The sequence below is a fragment of the Dromiciops gliroides genome, chromosome 2, assembly GCF_019393635.1.
Source record: "Dromiciops gliroides isolate mDroGli1 chromosome 2, mDroGli1.pri, whole genome shotgun sequence".
Lineage (NCBI taxonomy): Eukaryota > Metazoa > Chordata > Mammalia > Microbiotheria > Microbiotheriidae > Dromiciops > Dromiciops gliroides.
The window spans coordinates 492,689,268-492,700,146 of NC_057862.1; the positions used below are offsets into that span (position 1 = coordinate 492,689,268).

Consider the following 10,879-nt stretch of genomic DNA (forward strand, 5'->3'; position numbering starts at 1 on the left):
ATGGACATGAGGAAGGAAACGTTCCAGGCAGGATGCCTGTGAAATGATGGCCGGCGAAAATGCCTGGAGTAGGGGCAGCTAGGTGGTGCAGTGGATAAAGCACTGGCCCTGGATTCAGGAGGACCTGAGTTCAAATCCAGCCTCAGACACTTGACACTTACTAGCTGTGTGACCCTTGGCAAGTCACTTAACCTTCATTGCCCTGAAAAAAAAAAAAAAGAAAATGTCTGAAGTCAGGAGGTGGAGTGTTTTGTGTAAGAAACAGCAAGGAATTCCGTATCACTGGATTGAAGAGTACATGGTGGGGTGTAAGAACACTGAAAAAAGTAGGGGATGGAGGCTAGGTTAAGAAGGGCTTTGATTACCAGAGAATTTTATATTTGATTTTGGAGGTGATAGGGAGGAACTGGAGTTTATTGGGTATGGGGTATCACATGGTTGGAACTGGACTTTATAAAAATCCCTTTATCTGTTGAGTGGAGAATGGATTGGAAGGGAAGGAGACTCATGGCAGGGAGACCAAGCAATAGGCTATTTCAATAGTCCAGACATGAGGAACTGCCTGCACCTGGGTGGTAACAGTATCACAGGAGAGAAGGGGGGCATATTGGAAAGATGTTACAAAGGTGAAACAAAAGGCTTTAGCAACAGATTGGATATGGGGGCAAGATATCATGAGGAACCAAGTTTAATGCCTAGGTTGTGAGCCAGGGGGACTAGGAGGATAGTGGTACCCTCCACAGTAATATGGAGGGTGAGGTGGGGAGCATGTTTAGGAGGGATGATAATGAGTTTATTTTTTATTTCATATTAAGTTGGAGGTGAGACATCCAGTTGGAGATGTCCAGTAAGGAGATGGAGATATGAAACTGGAAGTCAGCAGAGATGTTAGATCATCAACATGGAGATGATAATTGAATTCATGAGAGCTGATGATATCACCAAATGAAATAGTAAAGAGGGAGAAGAGAAAAGGGACCAGGACAGAATTCTGTAGGATACACATGGACTGAGAAATAGATAGATGGGACCAAGAGAGAACAGTGTCCTGAAAACCTAGAGAGGAAAGTTTCAAGAAGAGGGTAATTGACAGTGTCAAAAGTTGCAAAGAGGTCAAGAAGGATGAGGATTGAGTAAAGGCCATTTGATTTGGCAATAAAGATATCACTGGTATAACTTTAGAGTGAGTGCTTTCATTTAAATGTTGAGGTCAGAAGCCAGCTCTAGGGAGTCAAGAAGAGTCAGAAGAGAGGAAGTAGAAGCACCTATTGTAGATGGCCTTCACAGGGAGTGTAGCCATGAAAGGGAGGAGAATTGTAAGACAGGTAGTAGAGATGAAAAGATGAAGTAAGGGGTTTTTCGAGGTTTAGGGAAATACAGGTGTTATTTGTAGGAAGTAGGAAAGCAGCCAATAGACAGGGAAAGATTGAATACAAGTGAAGAAGATGATAGGTCAGTCTGCTGGAGGAGATGGAATGGAATGGAATGACTTATGTAGGTGTCATGTGAGATGAGGAGATAGTGGTAGAATGCATCTGGGTAATATGTGAGATGAGGAGAGAAGAGGGATATCTCAGTTAATGTCCTCAATTTTTTTTTTTCAGTCAAATTTGAGGCAGTATTTTTAGTCAAGATTGTGGGAGGAGAGGGAGCCATAGGAGGCTTGAGGAATGATGAAAAGGTTTGGAAGAGCCACTGTGCAGAGTGTGATAGTGAGTTGATAAGGCAGATAGATATAGGATTACCTATCAACATTGAGGACCCATTTAAGATTAGTGTCATAAATTTGTAGTGGACCCAGTCAGGATGGTTGCATGATTTTCTCTACCTTCATTGAGCAGGAGTAGGAATGAAGGCTATGGATATGTAAATGATCCAAGGCAGAGACTTGGCAGGGCACAATCAGCAATATACTAAGTTGTCAAGAGATCAAGAAAAGAAGAACTGAACTCTTTCACCAAGGAGTCAGGTGTGATGCCTGGGGAGAGATCTGAGGAGGTATGGATTGGGGGTCACGGTGTGAATAGAGAACAGGGTTTGGCAACGGAAGGTGGGGGTGGGGGGTAGAAATCCAATAAATTGTGATCAGATAAGGTAATTTCAGAGTTCATGCATGTAGACACCATCATTGATGGATGATGGCAGCAAGATGCTGGGAATGACTTTTTGTGTGTGTCTGAGAAAGTGGAAGAGTAGGCAATGGGAAATTAGTAAATTGATAAACTAGGAGATTAGAGAATTAGAGGGAGTATCCACATGTATGTTGAATTCTCCAAATCTGAGGGCAGAAGTTTGGGAGGAGAGCAAGATTGAGAACTATGGAACTGATTTCTTTGAGGAAGAAAGGAGAGTGTCCTGGAGATCTGTAGATAGCAACTATCAGGATTGATAGGGTAGTAGATGTGAATTGTATGAACCTCAGAGAAAGAGAGATTACTGAATGATGGTGGGGAGGGTTGAATCTGGATTCGTAATGGGCAGTATGGAGTATTCCAACTCCATGACTTCAACCAGTGGGGATGGGGATGGAGGAATGAAAGTGCAAACCAGTGCTGGAAAGAATAGACAGGGAGGCTGTTTCATCAGGGGGGAGTCAGGTTTCTATGAGAATCAGGAGATTGTAAGAAGTGGAAAAAGAAATGATTTTAAATGGAAGCAAATTTGTTTCTTATGTAGCAGGCATTCCAGAGGACACAGTGAAAGGAGCTAGTAGCTTTTTGTTGGGACTTTGGAAAGGGGAGGATGAGGGGAATGGGAAGAAGAAATCAGAAGAGTAGAATGTCTGGGAAAGAAAGGTAGTCTGATCACGTGGTGACCATGAGTATTGTACACAGTTGTGCAGCCAACTTTCTGGAGAAGAATGTACACCCCACACTTTTAAGTTTAATCTGCATCATTAACACTTTCTCTATCACTTCTTAAGTTTAGACAAAAAACAAAACAATAAATGAAGCCCCAATTTGTCATGAGCTGGGTCAAGCTGGCTCCAGCACACCCTCGAACCTACAGAATGTCTCTATGTTCCACTAGTATCCACACAGGGTTAAGATACCCTCAGCATATTGGGTGAAGCCCCATGGAAGATTTGTGAGAAGACATGGACACAAGTCATAGAGGATGAAGAGGTATTAATGGGTTGTTATCTGCATCATGCCCAAATTGGTAAGGTCACAGTTCTATCGAAGAGCATTTTCTCTTGTGGTTCATTCATCTAAGACACAAATGCTTGTTCTTATTGCAAAGATTTGTTTGTACTAACCAAACAGTGAATAGCTGCCTTCTCTTGTGAAGCCAGAAGGTGGTGCTCAGGCTCCATCATCTGGGCTCCCCTGCTTTGAAAGCAACACAGGTCCAACCCCCTTATTTTATAGAGGAGAAAACCGAAGCCTCGGCAGATGAAATGACTTGTTCAGAGGTAGTTAAGAAATAAGCCTGGATTTATACCCAGGTGCTGTGATTCCAAATCTAGCACACTTAAGAAAAAGGGATAAAGATAGGAACAGGAGGTGTGATTTCATTGGTATAGGGAACTCTTAGGTGAGGAAAACTCCCTCTTCCAAAGCATGTTGACACCTTCTCTGCATCTTATAGTCTTAGAAGATACTGATTTTCATTCTTAAAATAGACTAATTTTAATCATACTGTTAGACAACATATTCATCACAATAGTTTAATCCTCAAAGAAGCCTGTTAAACAGCTGATGCCCAGTGATTTACAGATGCATGACAATGTCCATTCTAACTCCCAATCTCAGCTCCCCTCAGTCTTCTCAGAACTGTGTTCTCCCCTCAAAATAAGATATCTACTTATGAATCACACACTCCCAAGCAGGTAGAATTTGGATTGGTTGAGAGTTTGGGAATGTCCAAAGAGTGGCCAGCACCAAGATGCTCAGCGAATGATGGGAGAAATGTGTAAGTATTATATGTCAGTTATTATCAACGTCTACTTTGGATTTATTCCAGGATACTGGTTTAATTGTGGTTCTCTTTAGAAATAGACCTTTTTGGGGCAGCTAGGTGGCGCAGTGGACCTCAGACACCTAAAACTCACTAGCCCTTGGGCAAGTCACTTAACCCCAATTGCCTCATCAAAAAAAGAAAAAGAAATAGACCTTTTTCCTTCAAATCCAGTAAATGTCCTCAAATCATGAAGGTATTAGTAAGCAGTCTTGGATATTTCCCAAGTTTTCTTTTTTCTTTCTTTTTTCTTGCTGTGATCAAAATGATCCTTTGCTGTGTTGGCAGGGGACAGTGTGCAAGCAGAGGTATTATAAAATAGGCATCATGGTGTATTGGCAAGAGTTCAAATTCTGACTCTACCACAGACTAGTTGAATGATCCTAAGTAATGTCTCCTCAAAGCCTGTTTCCTCATCTATAAAAGAGATATTAGTACTAACACTACCTACTTATAGAAATGTTGTACAGAGTATTTTGTAAACCTCCTACCCTAGAAAATATTGTCATATAAAAGCCTCTAACAATAAAATGCTAGCATATGCTTAGTATCAAATGAGCTGTGTAGATGAATACTACCAAAAATATATAGTATTGAGATGTGCTTGGCATAGTCCAGCCAGCCCTTGAACTTTTAGCTCTATTTTTTTTTCATGTTGCTGATTTATTCTTTGGATGGGGAACTTGCACCTTATTTCATAGCCAACTTCTTCTCTACCTCATTTAAATTGTACCTCCCCCAGAGGAGGATTTTTGAGGTTAGAAGCACGTGAAAGAGAGCTTCATTTTGTCCAGAGAATAAGACTTGAGACCTAATGCTGCCTCCTTGGGCAGGAAGAATAGGAATTTCAGGGGGCAGCTAGGTGGCGTAGTGGATAGAGCACAGGCCCTGTGGAGGGCCTGAGTTCAAATCTGGTCTCAGACACTTGACACTTACTAGCTGTGTGACCTTGGGCAAGTCATTAACCCTCATTGCCCTGCAAAAAAACCAAAACCAAACCAAACCAAACCAAAAAGAATAGGAATTTCAGAATTGAGGTCATATAAGGGAAACCAGATGGCAAACTTTAGTCCTGTAGTGTGAAATACTCATGTCACCCCTTTCATTCCTTTTGGAGGGAAGGAGAAAGGGGAAAAGGATTTCGGGGTGACTTAAGTTCTGTTCAGTCACCCTGCTCTGACAGCATCTAGCCAGTAGGGGGAAACAGTCTTCAGAAGATTATGTGCTCTTGCTAAATAGTAGTAACTTGGATTGATTGTAGCTGGCTTATAGTAATGCAAGGCTTGGTTTCCCCCTTGCATCCCTAACTTTCTCTTCTCCCAGTTCAAGGCTCCAGCCAGTACCCCGAGTTCATCAATCACTGGGAACTGGTTTACCCCAAGATCGTGCCTGGTACAATATGAGATCAAGCTCGGCTTTCTTGTTATTCCACTCTTTCCTCCACCGGAGCCCTAAATGGGTGATAGATTTTGTGTCAAGGGCAAGGAAAGGCAGGCACTGGTACAGATTCTGTGGCACCACCCACACACCTGTTCAGTCCAGCGAAAGTGGCCTCAGGTGAGACTCCCCAGAAAGGCCCAACCCTTTTTCCCTCAATACTTCCTAACCACAGAGAAGCCACCTCCCCCTAGGAAGTAATTTCTTTTCTGGATACTTTAAATTGTGTTTTTTATAAAACAGCAGTCCTTCAAATGTTGCAACCAAATGGCCACATATTTCTCCCTTACCCCTTTATCTCCTCTAGGGCAGCAGATAGCCATAGTAAATGGACTCGAGATTTATTTAATGGTCACTAGAAAAGGACACAGATATATCACTATATATTAAAGTCAGAATGAGTGAGTTAGATGAGAAAGAATACTAAAAAGCCTGTTGTCATAGCTTTTTCATAAGTGTCTTATTACAGACTAATTCAATTCTGATGGAGAAACAAGTCAGTCAAAGAGCAGCCAAAATTTAATCAGTCACATAGCAGAGTTTTTCCAGTTCTTAGTTATGTCAGAAGTTCTACAACTATTTTTTGAAATTAAAAAGTTGTTCACATACAGATTATTCTTGTAAATTTCCACTCAGAAAGGTAGCCACTAACTCACCCCTTTTACACTGAAACCAACTTTATTCTAATTGAAAAATGAAACAACATTCTTAGTTCCACAGCTCTTAAAATTGACTTAAGATTAAACTAAAAGGAAATGCTATAACCGCTAAGAACTTAAAATACTAATCAATGGTAAGGATCAGGGGAAAATTTTAAGTAAGTTTCTGTAGACTTTAGTTAACCAACCTTTTGCTCCTCACTGATTTAGGATTGTGTGCCTCACATATGATAAGGTTTGCTCAGGATTCCAATCTTTATTAGAGGCAAAGTGGAAGGAGAGGGGAAGATAGGGTTAAAAGAATGGAAGGAGATTCAAAAATCATGCGGATATTGGGTATTCACTTCAAGCATGTTTTATTAATCATATACATTCTACATAATTTTGAACTTGTATTTATTTGGATTCAATTATGACATAACATAATAAAAATCAAAGCACTGGTCCTCCGAAATAAAGCAGGCAATCACCATTCAATAAACACACTTGATTTATTTTGTATAAAAGGGTTAAGTTTACAACTAAACTTTTATAAAAAGTTTAGCATGATTAAGTACATCATTACACTTTTTGCAGAAATATACATCTCTGCCACTATACAAGAAAACTCTAATTAAAGAGTTCACAAGGTTTCACTCAATATATATATATATATATATTTATATATAAATATATACACAGCATTCAGTAGGCTTTGTCAAAAAAGGTAATTTCTGACCAAAAGACTTCATTTAAGTAACTGAACACTGGATCCTTCTAGTACTCACGCTCCACCTTTGAAAAAAGGCAAAGTCTGCTTAAAATGGGCAATTCCTTGTGAGTTTTAACGTTTCGCTCCCCATGGTGGGAATAGTATATAAAGAAAACCTTCCAACTGCAGAAAGGGCATTTAAAAGTCTCTTCATAAATAACTAAAATCAGTCCAGGTCATAGAACACGCTGGGGTGGGGGGTATTCATGCTCAATTTTTCTTTCTTTTTTTTTTTTAAAGGTCCATTTAACTTGATGTTGACCTCCCTCATTATATGGTTGAAAAATATAGTTCAGCGCCTGAAAAGATCCTGTAGATTTTTTGTTGTTGTTGTGCAAAAAAAAAAGAGTCGTGAACACCTGCAAAAGATTGAGAGAGGAGAGAGGCATGTTTAGGAGAATGTAACATAAGGGCAGAGATCCGGACAGACTGGCGCCAGGGAGGAAGCCACAGTTTGAACATTTAACCAAACACTCAAAGATTGGGCAAACCCTGGCGTCCAGATGCAACACACACACACTGCCTCAAAAGCGCAAATTAAACATTAAAATAGCAGACACTCAGGAGGAAAAACTTGACAATCCAATCTCTTATTTGGATCTCCAAGCAGAGCTCTGAGGCGCCAGTCTGCTTCTTATAGCAATTATTTGATTAAAAACAGCCACTTATTTAACTGATAGAGAAGACAATCCCAGATCACCAGATTTCAGGGACAGGACAGTAATCCTCCGGTACCCATGACTCCCAGAAGGGTTAGAGTTTTAGGAAAGGAGAGTAGAGCCCACCATGGAATTTCTGATAATAAGATTAATTTCCGGGAAGGTTAAAACTTCATATAATCTGAGTTACAGGGGAGAACAGCCTGGATACAAATTCCCTCCACAGGCCAACACACATTTCTTATGAGCCACTATCACAGTGAATTTCAGGCGTGATTTTAAAAAGAAATTTTCTGTTTGGTCAGCAATTAAATAGGCATTTCCAGGGTGTTAGAAGCCCATTACTTTTGCTGAGATTAAATAAACATGTACTGTCAACAGTGTTCATTTTTAAAGTAAAATTTCGGAACACTTTCACAACAGGACCTTCAGACTCAAATGGGGAAAAAGACACCAGGCATAACACTTCGCCATTCAACACAGAAGCTACAAACACTCACCATATATTTAGCCACAGAGTGCTTTGCTCTCATTTGACATTAGCTCTGAAGGGAATTCAGAAGCCTGTAAAGCGGGGGGAAAAGAGGGAGGGAAGAATGGAAGCACAATGTTAGCATCTAAAACGTGAAAACCTTGGAAAGTATTCTTATAGAACTTCCAGTACCATTTCAGAAGTCTATGACAATTCGGATTTACAAACATCAGGTGTAACAAACATCTCGAGAACTTAACAATTTCAATACCAATTCAATCTATTTTAAGTTATTTTTAATTAACAACCACAACAAAAATACTTAACGCTAACCTCCTAATTGTCTCAACAGTAGGGTTGTTAGTGACAGCCAGCACAAGGAATTATCTACGTATGAACTGGCCAAAGAGGGGTGGAGGTAGAGAACCACAGGCAGACATTTACCTGTAAGGAAAGGATGCTGATGTCTGTGTTTAAAGTGGTCAGAGGCGTCCTAGAAGATGGATTTTGTCCCGGCCTCTGATGATGAAGACTGACAATGCTGGGATGCGAGTCTAGAGCTATTTGCAGGTCCAAGATGTAGTCAATAACATGCTGAAGGATTTCCATCTTGCTCACTTTCTTGTTCTGGGGGATGCTGGGCACCAGCTCCTTCAATTTGGAGTAGCAGTCGTTCATATTGTAGAGCAAACTCATAGGATCATCCACCGGGGTTTTGCTACGGGATATACCCAGGTTGTGGTCAGAGAGGCTGTTTTTCCTAACAGATCTCACAGGACTGAAAGCTTTCATGTTGGACGCACGACACAGAAAGACAGAGAGAGAGAGAGCGCGCTCTGCCTGCCTGAAGCAGCCTATCTCTCTAGCTATACTCCGAACAGCTCTCTGGGCTCAGAATGAAGCTGTAGGCTGTCGAGGCTGCTTTTATTCTAACACACTAGGACTACCAAATCCAATTTCTCTCGGCTATTATTGGTGGAACTTGACTTGTCCATCAGGCTAGAAGGACGCTGCCATTGGTGGGAGTGAAAACTCAAAGAACGTTCAGTCCTTCCGCGTTCTAAGCCAATCTTCACGAAGTGGGGGGCGTGGCCGAGGGAGCCCAGCTGGGGTGGTAAATACTGTACGGTTGCCACTGAGCCCTGGAAAAGGAAGAAGACTGAAGGGAAGGAGATTAGTTGTAGACGGATTTAGAAAATTAAAATGTGCTTTCTCGAATTTTAATTCCAGTGATTAAGTGGTTAGAGCACACAAGCCCTGGTGAATTTAGGAGGACGGGGTATGTAATAATGGCCTTTCCATACGTACCTTTTGAGCTTTTAAAGTACCTAAAGTTGTAATGACTGAAAGTTTAGCGTAGGGAAATGGAATCCGAAGTAGAATGTAACAAATGAAATACCATTGAGAAAAAGGAAAAGTATTCTAGCAGTGATAGCAAATAATCCTCTCCCTGAAAATTGATGCTTTTAAAGGTAGATGATTACGCTGCGACTGGTGCTTTTTAAAGTACAGTTTAAAACAAAGTTGGTAGGCACACTTTGATTCTCGTTTAGTTTGGAACACCGTAAGCTGGAGTTAGGTAGGAGGTATAATTGTAGAGGGAATGAAATAAATGTGTAACTGAAACTTGCGCTCCGTCCTTACTCAGACAGCTCTGAAAACTAGAGCTCTACAAGAGACATTTTGTTTTCCCTTTGGTGAGTGGGGCTGGACTATTTTAAATGATAGTGTTAATCGGAAATCATTAAGTAAATTTGCATATTGAAACTACATTTACATACATTGCCCTTGAAAGCCCGCTGGTCTGCTCCCTCAGGGGTAAGTGGCATACTACTGTAATTAATTATGCACCAATAATTGTTTGTGGTGACACTTTTCCTTGCTCTTGTACTTCATGAGCATTGTGACAGGTAGCTATTTCTATAGCCAAGGATAAAGATCTTACAAAAGAATTAAAAAAAATTTTAAGACAGCTTGTTTGCGATTTCTTCAGAATTTTTTAGACCCTCCACTGAATCTAGCTACCGTTTTACTTCATTAAGTCCTAATTGAGAAATTATCTGTACTTACATGTACAGACCAAAAGAGACAGAGGCTCATGTTTTCGGTTCCTTTATACCTTCCTATGAAAAGCATTTAACTGATTTTTTTGTGTTTTGCAACATCATTTATCTCTTGGGTTTGGTAATGAGAAAGAGAAGATCAATAGACCTCTGACAAGTGCAGTTTAAGCAAACATGTCCAAAGCTTATCAAATTTGGTCTGTTACAAATCTACATCACATTACCTTGAGGAAGAGGAGGACAAGGCATAACTAGTAGTTGTATGCAATGTAAAATATGGATATATTCCTCCCTATCCTTTTCACACACCCACCCACCCCCATGCCTTCCCTTAATGTTGACTTCCTCAGCTAGTGAAGGAAGATCTAAGAATGCTCAGTTTTGCTTGCTGTGTAGTACTTGAACAATGTAATTCATTGGTTCCTGGGTTTTTAATCTGGGACTGAATTTTACCTGGAATAATTCAGGTCATTTCCAGTTTTGAGGGTGGAGTGGGGGAGCTGGATAGCGCCTAACATTGTCAAAAACTGCCACAGACTTAGGCAAAAATTACAAATAAGTAAACTTATTAAAATGAAAGACTAATTCCTCCTGAATCTTTAGTCATTTCAGCATTAAAGTAACAAAATTTTGCGTTATTAAATCAGGAAGTGATTAATGACCATAGTTTTACCACATTTTGCTTCTTTAATGTAATGGTTTAATGGAAGTGTTACTGTCCCATGCCTGCCACAAGGGAACAGATTCTTTTTTTGTATTGACAATCTTTTAGTGAGTGGTGTTATGCTTTTAATGTCTACATGTTTAGATTTCTGGAATTATTATTTTTTATATTTTTGGACATTGAAAAGATGTGAACTTGACATATTCTTAGTTCT

The 10,879-nt window shown here is 40.2% G+C and overlaps 1 protein-coding gene across 1 annotated transcript; it reads right to left on the reverse strand.

Moving 5' to 3' along the window:
• Positions 1-6,528: 6,528 nt before the first annotated feature.
• On the reverse strand, positions 6,529-8,854 carry ID2 (inhibitor of DNA binding 2). Its single transcript, XM_043989883.1, has 3 exons — positions 8,383-8,854; positions 7,967-8,030; positions 6,529-7,166 (listed from the first exon to the last, which is right to left on the reverse strand). The coding sequence occupies exons 1-2, from the start codon at positions 8,728-8,730 to the stop codon at positions 7,974-7,976; spliced, it is 405 nt and encodes a 134-aa protein (XP_043845818.1). The 5' UTR covers positions 8,731-8,854; the 3' UTR covers positions 6,529-7,166; positions 7,967-7,973.
• Between the last annotated feature and the right edge of the window lie 2,025 nt (positions 8,855-10,879).

Bases quoted from the DNA above. Each gene is read 5' to 3' on its own strand.
- ID2 (XM_043989883.1), bottom strand. From the start codon at position 8,730: ATGAAAGCTTTCAGTCCTGTGAGATCTGTTAGGAAAAACAGCCTCTCT. The intron at 8,031-8,382 runs GTAAATGTCTGC...CCCGCTTTACAG, and splicing joins TCAGCATCCTTTCCTTACAG to GCTTCTGAATTCCCTTCAGA.